The sequence below is a fragment of the Pleuronectes platessa genome, chromosome 8 (genome assembly GCF_947347685.1).
Source record: "Pleuronectes platessa chromosome 8, fPlePla1.1, whole genome shotgun sequence".
Lineage (NCBI taxonomy): Eukaryota > Metazoa > Chordata > Actinopteri > Pleuronectiformes > Pleuronectidae > Pleuronectes > Pleuronectes platessa.
In genome coordinates this window covers 12,919,086-12,939,121 of record NC_070633.1, presented here as the reverse complement: position 1 = coordinate 12,939,121, position 20,036 = coordinate 12,919,086, and the positions used below count along the sequence as shown (strand labels likewise).

At 41.4% G+C, this 20,036-nt stretch overlaps 2 protein-coding genes across 14 annotated transcripts; one reads left to right on the top strand and one right to left on the bottom strand.

Annotated features, from left to right (window-relative positions):
• The first annotated feature begins 658 nt into the window (after positions 1 to 658).
• tnip1 (TNFAIP3 interacting protein 1) lies at positions 659 to 14,855 on the top strand. 13 transcript variants are annotated; one of them, XM_053428401.1, is made up of 18 exons: positions 659 to 816; positions 5,955 to 6,137; positions 6,698 to 6,862; positions 6,986 to 7,071; positions 7,173 to 7,304; positions 7,901 to 8,110; positions 8,479 to 8,573; positions 8,997 to 9,183; positions 9,372 to 9,464; positions 9,582 to 9,647; positions 10,959 to 11,090; positions 11,393 to 11,521; positions 11,635 to 11,769; positions 11,857 to 11,982; positions 12,094 to 12,174; positions 12,638 to 12,853; positions 13,099 to 13,183; positions 13,900 to 14,855. In XM_053428401.1, the coding sequence occupies exons 2-18, from the start codon at positions 5,990 to 5,992 to the stop codon at positions 14,037 to 14,039; spliced, it is 2,226 nt and encodes a 741-aa protein (XP_053284376.1). In that variant the 5' UTR covers positions 659 to 816; positions 5,955 to 5,989; the 3' UTR covers positions 14,040 to 14,855. The 13 variants fall into 13 exon arrangements, with proteins under 13 accessions (XP_053284376.1, XP_053284380.1, XP_053284384.1 ...); XM_053428405.1 differs by lacking the exon at positions 659 to 816 and adding an exon at positions 893 to 916; XM_053428409.1 differs by lacking the exon at positions 659 to 816 and adding an exon at positions 4,715 to 4,866 and having other exon boundaries at positions 6,698 to 6,841; positions 7,245 to 7,304.
• Positions 14,856 to 15,569: 714 nt separating this feature from the next.
• gpx3 (glutathione peroxidase 3) lies at positions 15,570 to 19,788 on the bottom strand. The gene is made up of 5 exons (XM_053428430.1): positions 19,647 to 19,788; positions 18,155 to 18,305; positions 17,939 to 18,056; positions 16,963 to 17,062; positions 15,570 to 16,109 (listed from the first exon to the last, which is right to left on the bottom strand). The coding sequence occupies exons 1-5, from the start codon at positions 19,719 to 19,721 to the stop codon at positions 15,885 to 15,887; spliced, it is 669 nt and encodes a 222-aa protein (XP_053284405.1). The 5' UTR covers positions 19,722 to 19,788; the 3' UTR covers positions 15,570 to 15,884.
• Positions 19,789 to 20,036: the final 248 nt, after the last annotated feature.

Sequence of the window (20,036 nt, the reverse complement as noted above, 5' to 3'; positions counted from 1 at the left end):
AGGGAAGAAAAAAAAACGCATGTGGCAAGGAAATCCCCTGCACTACGCCAAAATCCAAGGCAACAAAGTCTGCAGCAGTCACACACGCACACACAACCACACACACACACACACACTCACACACTGGTTTTATTGGCACACCCAACCTGAAATTGCTCCATTTGCTGTTGATCATAAAAGATTCAAGAGATTACTCCAATGGAGTACATTGTTAATAACTCAGGGGATGTCAAAACATACACTTCTTTGAATTTCCCTTATTTGATGGCTGGGGGAACTTTGTTCTGTGGTGTTGTTCAGGACAGCGTGAACTAAACAGACTGTAGCTGTTATGTCAGAGTGAACTATGGGTGTTGCTTCAGCCTCTGACGTTTTTAATTTGCAGCCTCTGAGTCTCACGGCGGCGAGATGTGATCGTGCAAACAAACCATGTACTTTACTGTATTTACAAGCCGGTATAAATGAGAAGTCATATGCACATTTGTCTTGAATGGTGCTCTTAGTTTGTGTGGCCGCCTCGAGTCACTCAGTTCTGTTGACATGCTCTGCTGTATGCAGTGTGGTGTCTGACTGCTAATGTCCAGATTATAACATACAGATACAATATTGACTTGTTAATAATACATTTACCATGAGTCGTGTTGCTGGTGCACGAAGGAGCCGCACAGTCGGACACACACCGGGTTCTGTTCAGACTGTACAGTACAGGCCATTTTACTGGGTTATGGGAATTCCCCGAGCCTCACAGTGAAATTGCTTCCCCCCCCTGATTCACCAGTTTCCTTAAAAAGTGCCTCTCCGACACAAGCTGTGTGGGTGAGTTGTTGTTTATTTGTTTTTAACATTTTGAGATGCAGCCACGGAACATATTCGACGTGTTATCGTTGTTTATGGCATTGTCTTCTTAAGATACAAAGTAGGTTATGAGCATTTTTGTGATGTCACTGAAATTTGTGTTTTCCTGTTTGGAGCATAACATGGATGCCAAATGTAGCACAGGGAAAATATAGATTTCTGCTCTACATGCATTAAGAAAACTCAACTAGTACACATGTAATTCTAGGAGGTGTTTTTCAGTTTATTATATTTTTAAACTGGATCAATATTTCTGTATTTTTATGTTATATATATTTGTATGTTTCCTTTTTCAAGTCTTTATAGCAAACCATTAGATCACTACCCATTGAAATGTTACCTATCTATGAAAAATCAACTGAAATAACACTAAATGTACTTTTTAAAGACTGTATTTATATCATCAATATAAATTCGACATGATCCTGAGAGAAATGTGCTATTACAGGTTTCTTGGTTTCTGGGTTTTACATTTGCCGTTAAAAAATGCTGCAAAGAGCCTGTTAGAGTTAAACCTGAAGCATGTGCGTTGCCTGATGTATTTATTTGTTATTAGAGATGTTTTCAGCGACGATGTCCCTGGTTTAAAGAAGAGGAGAGGACAGTTGGAGTCAGTGGTCGGCAAACAAAAGCACATTTTGATTTACGTAGCTCACGGCTAATGATTATCAGCTGCGGACTGGACATGTGTCCCTGCAGGGTGACGTGCATGCTTGCAACAGTGTGTGCTTCAGTCTGATAATTGCCTTCTCTCACATGTCATCTGCTCACTCTTACGTCTTTGTGCTGTGAGGCAAATGCTTGAAACTGGTTTTTTTTTCTAAGTGGGTGAGACGAGAAAATAAATGCAAGGTTTGCTGCCCTTAGAACTAAAGGATAGCTGACATTTCCTGCATCGTCAGGTTCAGCTTTTCATGCAGCAGCTTCTGTAGAAGACATTTTAGCAGATTGTTGTGAGGGGTTATATTTGATTCATGTAACTCATCACTTTTATCATCACTACGTCTAAGCAGTATTTTAGTATATGAAAATATATTATATACCTTAAAACAGGAATGCGTTTGCTAAAGCACCCACAGCACATTACAGACCAACTCTCACTTGCATTCTCATTCATTGGGTTAAAGAAACAAATTAATAGTATGATAACATTATTTTAAAAACATTTTTCAAGTTGTTACTAAGCTGTTTTTTTTTACTATGACAGCAGTTAGTGTTAGTTGTATGTTAGTAGATCAGTATTACTGTGCACATACAGGAAGTAGAATACTGTAGGCTACATAAAGAGAAAACACCAGTGTGATTATGATTATTTTATGTTCGATTGTGAATCACATCCTGTATGTTTCTAAGGCTGATGCTGAATGAAAATCCTTATGGAGGCCGATTGTTTGTCTCAACTTGTGATTCATGTGAGCCGTTTGGGTATTCAAAATAGTTTTGTGACCCTTTATAGAAACTTGCCTAAACTCCGCAACTTGTTTGTGTGGTGTGTGGTCATAATTAATGAATTATTCAGTTCTGTTCTCATTTGACTGAGAAATGGTTGCGTTAACTCCATGATGAAGAAGTATGGCCAGAGATCTCTCGTCTGTTAATTCCCACAAGATGTCACTATTGCCCTAAATGATTTATGTTTTTCCAGTCAGGGCCTGTAAAAAAGTTCTGGCAATTTACTCAGACATATTGTTATATTATTATACTGTGTCACATACTATTCTTAAACTAACACCTCTTAACCTGTGTGCCAAACAAATAAAACACAGCATATATTGTATATGACAAACATTATCTCAAATAGCATCAGGTAACTACGGCTCCTGAGAAATGTTAGACCTGTAAAACCATCAAAAAAGTCACAAACCTGAACTTTTATTTATATTTGATGGATTATGCTACATTTTATCCGCAATGTGTGATTATCTTTTTTTCATTTGACTAGGTTAGTATTGAGGTGTGTGGTCTGAGGTAAAAATTAAATGTGGACACTAAGGCCTAGAAATATGTTCACAGAGCGCAGGTGGAAAACAACATTTTCTATAAATATACTTATTAACAAACATATCAATATACTAATATATTAGGAAAAAAATGATAATTAATATGAACAAACTAAGGAATTAAAATGTCTACATATTGTTTTATAATTGAAGCAGACTTCAAAAGCTGGAAAGCTACAAACTACATCCCAGGTCATTTCAACCCCATTCCAATTACAGCTGAAATTATTCATTGATTTAAAAAGACAAAATCAACATGAAAATGAAATCCTGCTGAGGTGATGTTTAATCAGTAGCAGCCGGTTGCAGCAGCTCTCCCTCACTTTTGAGCTTTTTCTTCTTGTGCAATCCTGTACATTTTAGATTTTTTGCCAATTTTATAATGCTCTCAATATTGTTTGTATTTCTCTTAATATACATACATCTCATACATATGTATGTCTACTTATTATTTCGTATTTTGTTAATTGTTTTGATGTTTTCTACTTTTTGACATCCACTTTGCTGCCAAGACACAGCAGTATTTTTTTAAAGAGAATATTTTTTACATCACACTCTCAGATAATACTATTTACTTGATTTATTTAAGTCTTCCGTGGTATTAAACTATTTACCTTTGACTTTTATCACTGTTTGTTGGACAAAGCCAGAACTCAGCATGTGTGGGCCTGATCTTGAATAAAGTCTGACTGACATTTTTCACAACTTTCTCATATTATGCAATAAAAAAAGATTCATTGAGAAAAGGGATGTCAGACCAAGAAAAAAAGATTAATTGAGAAATTGACAACATCGTCTAGGACCACAGGCATCCAGCACGCAGACTGTTCACTCTGTCACCATCTGGCAGGAGGTACAGGAGCAGGGCTGCACGCACCACTAGACTAAAGAACACTTTCTACCAGCAGGCCGTCAGGGTCCTAAACCTGCAGTCAACTCATAACTAAGAACCCTCTGCACATCTGTTCTCCTGAAAAAGTGAAACAACTGATACACACAAGGTGCAATAACTATACATACACGTGTGCATTAAGTATTCACACACTCCATCCAGTTAAAGTTGTTACATCATTTGCAACAAATGTCACACTGCACCTTTAAATGTAACCCTAACCCTATCCCTTTAGTTAAGACATTTTAATAGTGAGCTCTATCTACCTTGCTTTATTTTTTATTTAACTATGTCACCGCTGAGCTGACCGGTTTCTTCTTGTCTAACACCTTTCATTGTACTTGACCCTGTGTTTACTGCATGTGACAAATACAACTTGAAACTTGAACCTGACGTCAGACAATTTAACAATGAAAATAAGAATTAGTTGCAGCCACATTCACAAAGTGAACACCACATCTGTCGGCTCTCAGACCAAATGTTTCCAGTGAACTTATGGCGTGAACTTCAGCAGTTCAATGTAACTTGACCTGGGCCTCAACAGTCATCCTCGTTCACAGGAAATATGTGATGCAATCCCAGAAACCCCCCACAACAGCCCCTACTCTACATTTATCAATGAAGCATAAAGTCTTTCAGAGAAAATGCCTGGGTTTGTTTTTAGAACTGGGGGTGGAGGGGGTGTTGTAGAGTTAAAAGGAGAGATACGTGGTTACCTTTAAACAGGCTATGGTTTAAAACAAGAATAACTTTATAGCGTTATTGTAATTCGACCGACTCACCTGAATGACCTTGTGTTAAATGAAATCCTTACATAGACGTTTTTACTCACACATCGTAAACACCACGATGTGAGGACGCTTATAGTTAAACTCAGTGCTCTGTGTGTGAGTGTGTGTGACCGTGCGTGTGTTGGTGCGTGCGCGAGTGTGCGAGTACGTGCGGCGTCTCGCTCCGGTGTTTACATCACTCCCATTGGCTCGCTCGGACGGAGCGCCGCCCGCCGATTGGCCCGCCCCGCTGTCAGTCCGCGCGAGGTGGAATTTCCCAGGTTACAGTACAGAGCAGCAGCACTTCCGCATTAGATGAGAGAGACGAGAGGCCGCCGCCAGCAGAAAGGTACCCGGCCCAGAGAGCCCTCTTTGTTCCGCGCTCCGCCGCTCCGCTCCGCTCCCGGGGCCGCTTCACCGCGGCGCCACACGAGGCGTCTTCATCTTTCCGCGGACAAGCGAGAGGAGCGAGGCGGCGGCTCCCGGTCCCGCACTGTCATCCAGCGTTAGCCATAGCCCACAGCTAACGAGGATGTTGCTAGCGATTTGCATGACAACAGCGAAAACTAATATTAGCCTTCTCCAGCCAATCGAGGTAGCTATCACTAGCTGCATAGGGCTGTGTTGGACTCCGGCGGGTCGGCTAGGTGTCTCTTAGCGGGGTTCACCTGACGTTTGACTTTCCTCTCCCCTGCTTTTGTGCCCCTTTCCTCCGCTCTCGGATGTGCTGTTGTCATATGTTAGCTCTGACACACGTTAGCACATTGCTGCCATATGTTCCTCTCTGGCAGGGGGGGAGGGATGCTGCTGCTGCTTTTGTCCTCGCAGAGCTGCCTTGTTTGTTTTGTTTCATTGGATTCCATGGGTTTTTTCTCCTGTTGGCTTCGGAGCTAGTTTAGCAGTGGGATATTGTAAGCTGAGACAAAGTGGGTGTAGCAGCTACAGTGGGACGTCTCAGGAGATGACATTTATTTAATCTGCAAAACAAAACCTAGCATTAACCCCCCTCTGCTGTGTTTCTGTGTGGTTGTGCTAGTCCTAGGCTGTCAGCTATTGTTTGAAGGGATTTCTAGTGTAGGATTATGAGAATGAAGAGGTAATGTGTGCAGGTTTGTTGTCTGTTCAGACAGTGCTTCTGTCCAGCTGTCACCTCCCTCTGTATGAGTAATTGCATTTTGAAATTTGATCCTCTCGTACTTTCATATTGCCACTACCAGGAGGTGTGTTTTTAAACTAGGATTCAATTGTGATTGTTTGTTTTCGAAAATATGTTGTTTCTGTAGCTTCGTCTCATGTCATCAAGGGATGAGACCTTACTATCAGTGCTATTTTCTGTAAAGGTCAGCGGCTCATTTGTTTGTGTTTGTCATGCTTTTTTAATCTTCCGTGTAGTAAAAAATCAAGTTCTAAATAACTGTCTTTTTTTCCCCCTCACAGTTCAGAGGACCATGTTTAGGAAGTGAGCAACGGCGATGGAAGGGAAAGGCCCATACCGCATCTATGATCCAGGTGGGAGTGAGGTCAAGGCCAGAGAGGAGGCCGGAGGGGGAGGCAGCTATCGACAGCTACTGGAGGAGAACAGCATACTGAGGGAGAGGATGAAGGGACTTAAGAGCTTAGGTGGGTTCCCAAAAACAGCAGAGTTACCCAAACGCTCTGGACATGGAGTTTATTTCCTGCTCTTCTTTGGCGTTGCACATCTGTTGTCTGTTTTCACTCCTGAGGATTTTATTTCCCAGATCTGACAGACATGGATATTGTTTTCTTCATTATGTTTATAAACTACAGAAAACTGTATTCAGTCTGCAATTGTAGCAGCGCTAAATTAAATATTGTTTAGGGAGGACAACATACAATAAATCATCAATAACAATTACAAATGACATAATGAGTTCGTAGTCGAAGTATAAAAATGCGGAAGGGAGCGAATTCGACAGTAAATGAAGAGGAATCTAGTAGAACTGGATCTTGTTTTGCAGTGTTTTGAAAAACTTGCGTGTCAATGTTGTGACCAAGCTGGCTGCTCCTTTTGTCCTTCACCAAGGCCGAGCTACTTGCCAGTACGGTCCCACCAAACTTCTATTCAATGACTGCTCATGCTGTGTTGACAAAATATATGTTTAAAAGATAAGTTAAGTGTTATATGAAGTGAAATTTAAGGAATTGTCTGAAACTTTCAGGAGATTTGCTGGAAGAGTCTCAGTCGGAGGCATCGAAGCTTCGGCAGCGAGTGGAGGAACTTGTGAGAGATAACGAAGCCCTGAAGTCCTCCAGCTTCGCTGCCAGTCTGTGTACGGGAGGGGCGGTCCAGACCGAGACACCGAGTAGGTTCCAGAGACTTGATGGTAAAGATGTAATTTGCTAACGTATTTTCATATGTGTGGATCATAATCCGTACAGTATTGTATCCATATTACAACACTATTCTACTTTACTGTAACTTGGATTAAGGCTTTGGCTTGTTGCAGGTAAACCCTGTTTACACACGACTGCAGAGCAGAAGGAGGAGCAGACAAACTGTTTAGGGAAGACCTTGCAGCCTGAGAAGCCCAATGTAAGTACATTGTTCTGTGTGAGAGCTTTGATTTGAGGCAGAAACAACTGTAAATATTAGTATTTGGCATCTCAACAAAATTTTTACTTTATTCTTGCCAGGTTATTGAATCAGTTACTGTGTGGACACTGCATGTACTAGGGGGCTACATATATACTTTCTGGTCTTTCCAGGAGGTCTTATCAGAGTTTGACAAAGGGAATATGGAGGGGAAGACTCCAAATGCCTTGACAGTACGTACGTTATATTTTTTGGCACAAAATTAGATAAATAATTTCCCAGAGAACCACAGGAAGCCCCATTTCTGTGGTACCAAAAAATATTTAACTGTTTAGATATTTGCTCCATAATGAGAACATATCCTTGGTGCGGTGACTCACCAACAAACTCAATACTGATAGCTCCAGCCTGAGTCAGCTGTGGGAAAGTCCGGGATTATAACTGAATAGAATTACACAGCTGATTCACACAGACATCCTAGGGGATGTGTTAATATGTAACAGTACCAGAAGGTTTCAGGCTCACGTGTTGGCAAAACTAATATTACTAGTTTTTCATATCATTTGGAGTTGTATACTTGACAGAATTTTTATATTTTTCTTGACACTTTTAGCACAATGACTGTTGTGAGTTTATAAGTAGACTGTAGTCTGAGGGCCAACTTAAAATACAACAGGACAAACTGGTTTGAATTTCCAGATATATCAGTGGCTGCCTTTCATAGAAACAAAATGAGTCTGTCGGTCTTGAACTGGTTGAAGTGTCATTGTAAGCTTGCCCTCAGCTAAAGAGGAAGGACTGCCTGTTTACCTGTGTGATTTTACTCCAGGCGGGCTCAGTGACGGGAGTCATCCCTCCCCTGCCTCAGGAGAACATCGAGCTAGTGAGCCAGCTGAAGAGACTAGAGAGCTCCTTCAGCATATTCGCAGAGGAGTCCAACCCGAACCAGCTGTTGGCTCACCTCGGCCGCATGGCTGTGGAGTTTCACCATCTCTCCTCAAAGGTCCAAAAGAATGAACAGAGGACCTCCCTTCTACAGGTATGTAACAGAGCGACTGTATGAGATAGCTAAAACGCATTAAAAAAAATGTTGTGCACTTTATAATTGTTTTGTCTTTCTTTTCAAAACCTAACTTTTTCAAAATTATTTTTGTCAGTTTGTGGAATGATAATAAAGATTATTGGACCAAATCATACATTTTGAGGCATAGACGTATGAAGTAATTCCTCCCAAGTTTTGTATTTTTGGCGAACTTTACTCGTATACATCAGTACATTTATATTGCACCATTGTGGTCTAGGGAGTTGATTTTGGCTCTATGAGGGCATATAGGAGAAGTTGTTGTTATCGATATATTATTATACAGAATGCTGTTAAATATGGTGATCCTTGTGTTTGTTTTCCAGACTCTCTGTGAGCAGCTCAGACAGGAAAACAATGACCTTCGAAAGAAAATGGAGGATGACCATCATATTAGGAATCAAGACTTGGAACACCTGAGGTGAACGTTTTACCTCTCTATTATTTTGACTTGTTTTTTGTTTTGCTTCTTCCAGAGCAGAAACTTCATTGTTAGTAAAATCTTAAAGAACAAAAATATCTAATATCTATTTATTTCTTACAAGGTAACTAAACAATGCAGGCACTTGTATCTCATTCTTATTCCTCTAGTCATTTTTAAATTATTGGAGAATTCACTTTCTCATGAATGTTGTTTCACACAGTTGTGTCAAGGATGTTGATGACCACACTTTTACTTTTGATTAAGGGGGGTGACTCCAAGCCTTTCTTTTGGCATCCCTCTACCCAAGCGAGTTTTAGGTTCTTCCCAAAGTTCATCCTGTCACTGACCCATCACTACAGCCAGCTCTCGTAAGGGTCATTGTTCACATGTACTATCGTTTTCACTTTCTTGCTGCTTCAGACTGGAGAACCAGAAACTTAAGGAGCTCGTCACAGGAGAAGCATCAGCCGCAGGAGGAGCAGCAGCAGTAGCAGCATCATCATCTGCTGTAACATCTGATACTGAAGCTCCAGAGGCCAAAGAGGAGCCGGTGAAGGAGGAATCTGCTGCGGTGCGGTCTAAGATGGAGGCTGTCACACCACAGAAGGTAGTTAAAATAACGCAATAGATTAATATCATTATAATACATTCATGTAAATAAAACTGTCCGTTTTACATACAATTATTTATTTTTTTTAAATTTTAAACTGTATTTTTTTTCTCCTTTTGGAAATGTTTTCAGTGATCTCTTGATGAATTTTTCTGATTTCATGTATGGTTTTTTTTTGCCCCAAGAGTGGAAAAGCCACAGAGAAAACCCCGACTAAACCTTGTGATGTCGAGGTGTACGAAAAGAAGATCAAGCTTTTGGAGAAGCAGAGAAAGGATGTGAGTCTTTGCTCTTAGTGATCATCCTCTTTTGCCATAGAGGAAAGTCTCTGTGTGTGTGCATTAGTTTCCTATAGGCTGAGTGTCATTTGTTTCACTTTCTGGTGCCGCTGACAGGTACTGGAGGTGAACAAGCAGTGGGACATTCAGTGGAACTCCATGAAGTCACAGTTTGAGCAGAAGGTACAGTAATGACTTGACTGCTTTTTATGAATACTGTGGGTAGACCCAGATGTGTCCTTGACTGATATAGAACTTTTGTAGCAGAGTGAATACCTTCTCTCCGAATTCCATTGAAAAACGTTTTCTTTTTTTATTGTGTCAAAGATCACAACTAAAAGTATAGCATGTTTTTCCATTTTGTAGTATTTATGTCTCCTTTTTATTTTTAAATATGTACAGTGCTCTTCTTTCACATGTCTGGGTGCTTTTATTCTGTCTTGCCCATAAAAATGTCCTTCCTCGGGATAAATAATGTATGAGTTTGGAATAGGCTGCTTTTAATCTGTTACTGTCTTCCTCTGAAATCAATTCAGCCGCTGCAGGTGTCTTTGTTCACCTTGTGTCCTGTTAACTAAATTTATATATTATTGCTTTAAATAATTATGTCCCTACGATTGCTACTATTATCTATACAATTATGTAAAAGTTTCGATAAACCTAATTTATATAAAAACAAATCTATCTTAAAAAATTAGGTCATAAAATAATGTAGGTCAACTTTACTGAAAGCTATACAGAAAAAAAGTACTTAAACCACCCGACTTTAAAATAACAGTTTTGGCATTTTGACATCAATGTAATATTAATAATATATTTTTTCTGCTCTTAGGGTTGAGAGCTTTTTGAGGTTAAATGACTGATGTATGAGTTGGCAATGAGGCTGCTGTGTGTATGTGTATGTTTGAGTACGTGCATGTGTGTGCACGCTTTCTCTATGCCTGTCCAGTGGAAAAGGTACAGCCTTGCAATAGCTCGCTATCTGAGCATACTCAACCACAAGTCCCGTCACACTTCAGAGCCAGAATTCCCCTCACCTCTCTGGTACCCGCTGACTTCCTGTTGTGGTGCAATCAGCGGGCAGCATAGACACAAATGTACACACACTCTCACACTCGCATACTCACACACCTACGTCTGTGCACACCCACAATCATGAACAAGCCTACATTCACATTTTGTTGAGGCAGGAACATCGTGCCGGCTTTGAACCACAGAACACTAGATATATGCATTTACGTCAGTAGGTTTGTTCGTATTAACACAAAGAACAAACTATGTGTTTGCAAATACGTCCTTGTTGCTGTGGCTTAGTTTATGATATGATAACACTTTTTTTGAGGGTGCTATACACATGCACCCGCTGATGTTTGTCTTTACCAGAGACTTGATATCACCTTTTTTGTGTGTGCTTATGAGAATTGCATCTTACACTTGTGATTTGTGGATTAGGTAAATGCTGTCCTTAACTAAATACTTAACATTGTTCCCCAGATCACAGATCTCAGACAACGGCTGGCGGAGTCCCAGAAAACTGTGCTTGAGCTGGAGGCCGAGCGAGAGCAGAGGCAGCGCGACTATGACAAGAAGCTGCTGCTGGCCAAGTCCAAGATAGAAAACGTACAGGTGAGAATACAAGGCCACAATACGCAGGTGTAAACATTTTAAAGCCAGGAAACGCAGAAGAAAAAAACATGTTACAGAATGCTGGCTGTACCTGGCCTCCTCCTACAGGTGAGATGAGCATTTCACTGTCACACATACTAGTTGCAGTTTGGTCATTCCCATGATTGTTGACAATCTGGCAGAGAAGAAACTGCCAAGCTCAGACACCAAAGAACCATGTCGACGGACAGGGTAGAGATTTTACAATGGGCTTGTTTGGCTAACTTGCTAAACTTTTATTGAAAATGTCCCGGGTGTTTCAGGGTGAAAAGGAATGTCTCAACTCCGAGACCACTGAGCTGAAGCAGAAGGTTCGCTACCTGCAGGATCAGCTGCTGCCCCTCAGCAAACAGAGAGAGTACCAGGAGAAGGAGATCCAGCGTCTCAATCGGGTGAGTGAGGAAGAGATGGAAATAAGGAGCAATCAGGAATGGAGATATTTCTTTAAACTTCTCTTTTTACATTTCATTATACCTAATATTTCTTTCTGTCTGTCTTATGTCAGGCTCTAGAGGAGGCCTTAAACCTTAAAACCCCTTCGTCCTCTCAACAACCACCTGGCCAGGCTAACTTTGCAGACCCAGCCAATAACCTGAAGAAACAAGAACTGCTCACTCAAATTGCTGTACTAAAAGAGCAGGTTAGACGTGCAACAAGTCGTACATAGTTCTACTGGAACTGCATGTCAATTTTCGAAATGACTTTTAATCGCTGTTTTGTAATTCAGGTGAAGATCTTTGAAGAAGACTTCAGAAAAGAGAGGAGTGACAGAGAGCGAATGAATGAGGAAAAAGAGGATCTGAGGCGACAAGTTGAGAGACTCCAGGGTCAGATTACGAATTTGACCAATCAGGTAAGATATGGGTATACAGTATAAAGTGGCATATTCAGGAAAGATTTAGTTGCAACAACCTTTTTACACTGTTTTTAACTCTTTTTTGTGTGCTGTGGTTGTGTTGTTCAGCTTCATCAGGCACAGAATGAGTGTCAGAGAGAACGCACAGAGAGATGTAAGCTGGAGAGACTGCAGATGCATCACAAACAGGTACTTGCTCTAGCTCAGGTTTGAGCCTGGTAACTGTGCAGTCATAGTGAAATGGTGACTGAAGCTGCACTGTCAGTGTGGATAGGTGCTATGTTTGGCTGTGCTTTCAGTCAGGGCCAGTGCATTCAAAGAAAGTTGCCTCTCTAAGCCTTTGGGATGCGTTTTGTAGAAGGATGGGAGTTGTGGTAAAAGTTGCACACCAGCATCCCCTTGTGGCAGAATGCAGTCACTCAGATGTTGACTGTATTTAGTTCAGTCAACACTAAATCGGTACTCCAGGACAAGAGCCTCACTCCAGTTGCATGTTTGTCAATGCATTCGGGATCAGGTGGAACATTTACTCTCCCCAGAGGGAGGCAGTGGCAGTAGGGTTGAAGGTCACAGGGCTGCTGTGCTCGCTGAGAGTAGCAGCCGTGCAATGATTGGGGATCAGGATCACGTGTGTACTTATGATCCCTCGTAGGGGCAGCAGCAGAAAAGACGTACCTCAGACCCCACGTCAGGCTCAGTGAACGGCCCGCTGAGCCCTCCCTACTGTGGTCCCTTTGTGCAGGTGGGACCGCAGGGCCTTGAGGGCTGGCCCATACACTTCCCTACCCGGATGCCCAATGCAGCAGGCGCAGCAGCCGCAGCCGCAGCAGCACCGCCCCCTGTACGAGACTTCCAGCCTGTTACCCCGGTAAGGGTCCTCTAAGGCCCCTCTGTCTCTGTCTCTGGAGTGACTCTTGTTCACAGGAGACGAGGCGCTTTTTTCCCTCTTTCGCTCCTCCCCTTATCTGTTGGAACAGCGAGCAGATATAATCGGGTCATACTGCAGCTCACTCAAGCCACGTTCATTACTATTGTTGGGTTATAGCAAAGTTAAGGGCTGCTGTTTAAAATGAATGAGGACACTGTGTAAAGTGATGCTTTGTCTTTGGTCAGGGTTTTCCATGGCAGTCATCATTCCCACAGCCCCGAGGGACCAGAGCAGTTGGAGAGAGTTCAAGACCACCACCAGAGAATGCAGGTATAGTACAGGAACATCAGTACAATATTTAACGCTTAGTCTGTTGAAAATCAAAATGTTGGGACTCAGTTTCACTGCTCAAAGGTTAAGGCTGTTAGATTGTATTTTGCCAAATTCCATTAGAACCAACAATGTAGTAATAGTCGAGATCCATCTCGCAATACTTTGATTTCACTGGAGCGTATGTGACTCTCAAACCAGAGCCCGTTATGAAGATGCAGTTAAATATAAATCACAAATGTATAGTGACATTTAGTGAAAAGGCTAAATACTGTATATTTCACAAAATAGCTGGGCGCTGTACTCTTTAGCAAAAATAACTCAAACTTTTAAAACATGTTGCCTGATAATGTAGTATTATGACATCAGGACAATGTCTGCTGGACTGCGAGTCAAAATGATCTGCATCTGCTGAGATTAAATAATCAAAAACAATAGAATCAATACACCGCATTTCACTATTCCCTGTCCTCTCTATTAGAGCCTGTGTGTGAATGAGCATCACGCAGTGACGACGATCGAGTCATTGGCACAAATGATAAGATGCCACTAATAAAAACATGTAATATCGGCATGGCTGCATACTTTATGCATAGTGAATTATTAAATGAAACAACACTGGCCATTTCTACTGTATTTAATTTGAAAAGCTTGGCGCAGCAAATTTGTTATGACTGTTAATGATAAAATGGTATTTTTCCTTTATGGAATTGTAGATCAGTCAGCAGCAGCAGTCACAGCAGCAGCAGCGGCAGCAGCTTCCACAGCAGCAGCAGCAACCGCAGCAGCAACCGCAGCAATCGCAGCAGGATATGGAAAAAGGGAGCGACAAAACATCGACCCTGGAAAGCACTAAAGCATCACCGTACCCAACTGATTGATCTGGGTAGTAGCATGAAATCAGTTTGTTTTTGAGTTGACAAGGTGTGATTTGATCTATAATTTTCCTACTGAACTGTAGATATCCTATTGTAATGTTGTTTATACTTGCGTTTTATAAGGCTATTTGTGAAACACTTCGCTATTCTGAATGAAATATTATTTGGATCTTTTCTGTTTTGTTTTTTTCAGGATCTGAAGTCATTTGTTAAATAGGTTTGAATAATTATCATTGCTCTGTTATTTTTTTTTCAGGAAATATACCTATGTGATTGTCTCCCTGCAAATCTGTAACAACTTGACACTTAGTTTGTTACTTGTGGGGTTACAGGAAGCCATTCCCCAGTAATACTACATATACTAATTCCAACAATGAATGATTATATAGGTACATTGAATCATAGAATTAACGACGTGAATGTTGATTGATTTATGAAGATTTCTTCAGTACCATCGATGTAATAGAACTGTCCCTTATATGTGTAACTGTTCAAAAGTGGTTGTTGAAATACAAATATTTGGGGGAAATTAATTTTTGATCTTATCATACCAAAAAACATGATTGTGATTCTTGATAATTTATTTATAACTCTGTTTTGATATTTGCATTGACTAAGTGTAAATCATTGTCTTTAGTAATGCTGTTCTTTCTATGTTGTTAGTGTAATCCCAATATATTGTAGCTATTGACATTGTATGTTTGTATCAAAATACACAATGCACAATACATACACAACCTTTTTTTCCCCATGCCGATGGACCTAATCTCATTAAACACAACACTTGTACTTTACCACAATTGATTTGATCGCTCATTCCGATAGTCATTCTCATTCGCTGCATCCTGTACTATCACCCACAGTTTAGCCCCAACACAGAGATGGCCATCCTCCTCAAATACCTGATATATTTCGTGTGAACTGAATGGGTGGCAGGACTGAAACCTTCCGATTCTGCTCAAACAGGCAGGAAGGTGGAGGCCCTAGATCTAGTGTCACAGCAGGGGACAGCCTTAGCTCACTGTCAAGAGACCTGACAGCACAGAGATGTTTGTGTTACTACTTTAAAAGAGGTCAATTAAATCTCAAACTGAAGATCCATCCTCTGAGTAATTAATATCAGGCAGTCGGGCTTCCAAAAATATGTCAAGATGAATTTGGAGGGGGAAACGGTCCATTTGATCAAACTGGTGATTGAGTTACAGGGACAAACTCCTGATGGGTGAGAGCTGACATGAGACGTTAGCAGACCTGCTCCTTGAGAGGTACGCTGTAATTACTGGCAGTTGTATTTTCTTGGTTTGTAGCCCCCATTTGTTTTGCTGTTGGCAAAAGCACATGTGAGACTTTTTGTATTTGACTGGCTTAATAAATCTATTCTAAGTGTCTGTTATTAGTTTACCCTCCTTATTCATCTCCATATATTTTTTTCCCCATTTTTATTGCAGGATAGAAAGACTCTCAGTGTAACAGTTGTTTCTGGAGAAGGAATGCACGCTACGCATCAGTGAGTTATTCTTGATGATTTATTTAAAGTAATTAATACGTAGGCAGTAATGGCTAACGGGTCCTGTGGATAGAAGATGACATGGTGCTGTGGGATCGCAGGGCAGCCTGAATGCACTGAAGAGCTGACCCCGAGCCCCACGCTCCGAGGAGGCACCACAGACTTCCTGTTTTCAAGCCTCCTCTTCATTCAACATGCCATCTTCGTGTATCAGAATCTGTTAACATTACTCTCCTTTTACATTCTATTAATATGCCAGCACATATCGTTACAAGTTTCTACATCAGAAGAAGGATTCTGCTGTGATGGATCTGATCTAAGTGTAAGGCCTCTGGGTGTAGCGGCGTTGGAGCAGGTGTCTCCGGATGTCGGCTCGGACCACAGAAATCTGGACCCCTGGGTGCCACCTTATCACAGGCTTCCCGTCTGGGCCAACCAGGAACTTCTCAAAGTTCCACTTGATGTCACTGATCTTCAGAGGCTCCCAGAACAATCTGTTGGCCTGGTTGCCAAAGTCGTCTCCAACTGGAGGGCAGGAGTTCTGTGTGGCACAAGGCACAGGAATATAACAAGAGCAACAAAGCCACAGTGTACAGACACGTGAATAACCTCCATCCTGTTGATCTGTCATGAGAAAAGGCTGAATTTGATTTATAAGATGTTTTTTATTTTATAAAATAACCATATACATGAAGATACAATCTACTACTTCAAGTGCAACCAGCAAACCCAGTGAGAATTTCCATTTGCTCTGACAAACTCCAATAATTATTAATAGCTATAATATCTACATGGCACTCAGTAGAGCGCATACCTCTGCCAAGACCCAACCGTTCCCTTAAACTTAAATAGGCTGCACCAAATATCCCACACCCATAGATATTAGTTCCCTAAATGTGTCAGATTTTTTCAAATCAAGATCCATTAATCATTTCCAAGGAAATAAGTGTAAAAAAAAGAATACCCATCCTACCTCCAGATTGCATGGTAATCCTGCTAAATAATAAATAAAAAAGGTCTAACATTCGCCACTCCCCTCATGAAACCACATTAACCTCTCTGGATCCAGATTTTATTGGACCGAAAAAAGATATCCTGGTTCTGCCCCCTGATCCGGATCCATACAAAAATTGTTTTGTCTTGAGCTGTTTTGCATAGTCCTACTTACTTTGAAAAACTGATGCAGATATAACAGGATACAAGGTTCGCCTGTGTTTGTTCAGGGTGTGAACATATTTATAAAATACTCAGTAAACACTCACTTGGTTAGTGTAACTTATCAAGTCAAAGGTCACAGTAGTCTCTCTCATTCAAAAATCTACAATAGCTCCCTGCCTTTGGTGAAAGATACAGAGAAATTAGATTTATGTATATAATAACAGATCAGAACTCACCTTAAGGAATGTGTAAACCTCTTGTTCGTCTTTTCCGTTCACATCCCCCTTCTCGAACAGCAGGAAGTTTGGCACGAATCCGTTGCCTGGTCTGACATGTCTGGAATCCAGAGAGAGGGCAGCTTATCAGTGGACGTGCCTCAGAGCACACTGTGACTTGGCAGCTGTCCTACACCCAGTGCAAGCTGAGCAGAGCCCTCGCTATAGATTTAAGATGAACGATGGAACATGAGACATCAATTCTCTATGGTTGTGTGTGTGTGTGTGAGAGAGAGAGAGAGAGAGAGAGAGAGAGAGAGAGAGAGAGAGAGAGAGAGAGAGAGAGAGAGAGAGAGAGAGAGAGAGAGAGAGAGAGAGAGAGAGAGAGAGAGAGAGAGAGAGGATGCTAAGAGAAACTGATCTCATTGCCAGATGATGTTTCCCCCTCATTAAATGAAGCTATGTTGATTGACCGAGGATTTATCTTAATTACAAATTCCTCTGTACATTCACCTACAAAGCTTCTTACGTTACCTCATATTACAATGAATAGTGTCTTATGAGAAGCTTGTGACTGAGATTCATGCAGTGGTGGAGAATGCTACTGAAGTAAGGTATAGGTAACTTTTTTACTGGAGTAAGTACTTGCTTTTAAATATACGAACTCTCAATACTTTCAATACGAAGGTATTGAAAATAAAAGGTATGTCAAGTTCCCTCATGCAACTACATCATTAACTTAGCTTCTATATTTGATAACACAAGATGCTACTTTTGTTTTTCTTCTTCTTCTTCTTCTTCTTCACTTGTGATGCTGCTGCAGGAGGCAGGATCTAGTGTTACCTGCCCACTTTTGTATGTACTTACATATTGTACACGGATGCACATATTATATATCTGTGGAAAACATACATGTATCTTTGACCTGACTGAGGTTATTTATTTCATTTGGGCTGAGCTGAGAAAAAACAGCACTGAACAAGGAAATGTTTCTCACTTTAAACCTGGCACGATCTCATGATTTTGTCCCGGTTCCTGTTTCCCAAACTGGTGGGAGGGAAATCCAAGAATGGTGAGTCCATATGGTCCCATCTCCTCCTGTAGTGCATTCAATTCTGACAACAGAAGAAGCAGTGAAGTGTCTTCATGTGGAGAACCACCTTTCATGCATAAAGTAAATTAGGATGCTGGTGGATTAGGTGCAGATTCTTACCCACATACTGATAAGTTAAACCTCAGTATGTCGCCACATTGACGAACAGGACACTCCTGCCTCTGTAGTCGCTGAAGCTCACATTGTGGCTCCCGTTCAGGGACTTTGCCTGGTATTTGAATATGGTGCCATCGGTGGATGAGTCACAGTGCTAGAGGTACACAAACAAACACACAGATACACACGGAGGCTATATTTGTTTTAACTATTCAAAACAGTTCTCCACGTCTTCGGAGGTGTAGTATTTCTGCTCTTAAATGATGCTTTTGTAGATTGCGATATGTGGAAAAAACAAAATACCTTCAATAAGGACTCATTCTGTGGGAGATATCTGTGTTTATTATTTGCTTTTAGATTCACAACTACATGGATTTGACTACTCTCTATTAACACAATTGCTGAATCATGAATGGTGTGTTTGTACCATTTCAGTCACCCACTCCTTTTCAGAAAATTTGTAAATTTGAAATTTGAAAAGAAAGTGTTTGTTGGGTGTTTGATAATTAACAAAAACTTTAAGATCATGACCTTTTAAGGTGGCTGGCGGATGCAACACTTTCACCTTTCCTCCTCCTCATACCTCTGTTGTTGACATGTCGGATGGTTACACAACTGAGATCTGCCCCCACTAAAACACAAGGCCTGTGTCAACAGAGCAGAGCGCTGCTATCATAGAGTCAGGTCATCTGTTCACACTGAGAAATAAGGTCCACTATATCTTTAACTTACATTATAAATGTAAACATCCTCACATCTTCAGATATTCTAAAAATGCGCTCCCAATTCCTCACAAAGATATACACAAACACACACACACGTAGTTTTTTAGTTGGGACACTCATTGGCCTCATGCATGTCCTACCTTTGCCCTAGCCTTAATATGACCTAAACCTCATTCTGACCCTCTTTCCTAACACACCCCAAATGAACCTTCGAGAGACACAAGCAAACACACAGGTTTGCTCTGATGTCCTTATTAGGATTTTCCCTTGACTTCCATTAATTGTGTACAGCCAAACCAAAACCTTATCCCTAACCATGACCACTTCATACCTAACCTTGTCCCCCTGACCACAATTCACATCTTACCCTTCACCTTAACCAGGACCGCTTACATTAATTGTGGCCTCAGTAGGACCAGGCTGTGTTTCCCATGAGTCCTGTATGGTAACACACACGCCCTTTTTTGAGTATATTATTATTTTTCTACCCTTATTTAAACCAATATGTAAAATCATGACTCTAAAACTGTTCTGGTGTCACATCTCAGAACAAGTAGATCGCATTTTCAATCATGAATCCTCACAGTGCGCAGGTTAGAAGAAAACAGTGATGTCATCTAAGCTCGTACTCTGGATCCACACTGAACCAATGTGTTGTGTGCGGGCATTAAACATAGGGCATACACCAAAGGGCATTACACATAGGGCATACAACAAAGGGCATTAAACATAGGGCATCAACCACAGGGCATCAACAGGTGGACACCTACCTGGGTGAGCGGGGCTCCGGCGGTGCAGGGCCGCAGAACACCGAGCAGCAGCAGCGGTACGAGGGGCCACATCATCCCGATCTTCCCCAGACGCGGTGGCCGCTCACTGTGGTTGCGTGTCCGCGTCTCCCGCAGGATAACAGTCATGTTCCTGGGGGTGTATGGGGGGGTGGAGCGAGCCACAGCTGGCAGGGAGGACGCCCCCTGCTGACGCAGACCGAGCACACAACACACACATGTATGGATGGATGAGTGAGTCATTTGTCCTAATAGTAGGTATGAGATGGATGGAAAGCTAAATTAATGAAACACATCTTCCAGCTTCACAACATTCACATCAACTGATTATTGACGTGTTTGCCTGGTGCTTAACCTATATTGTGAATATGC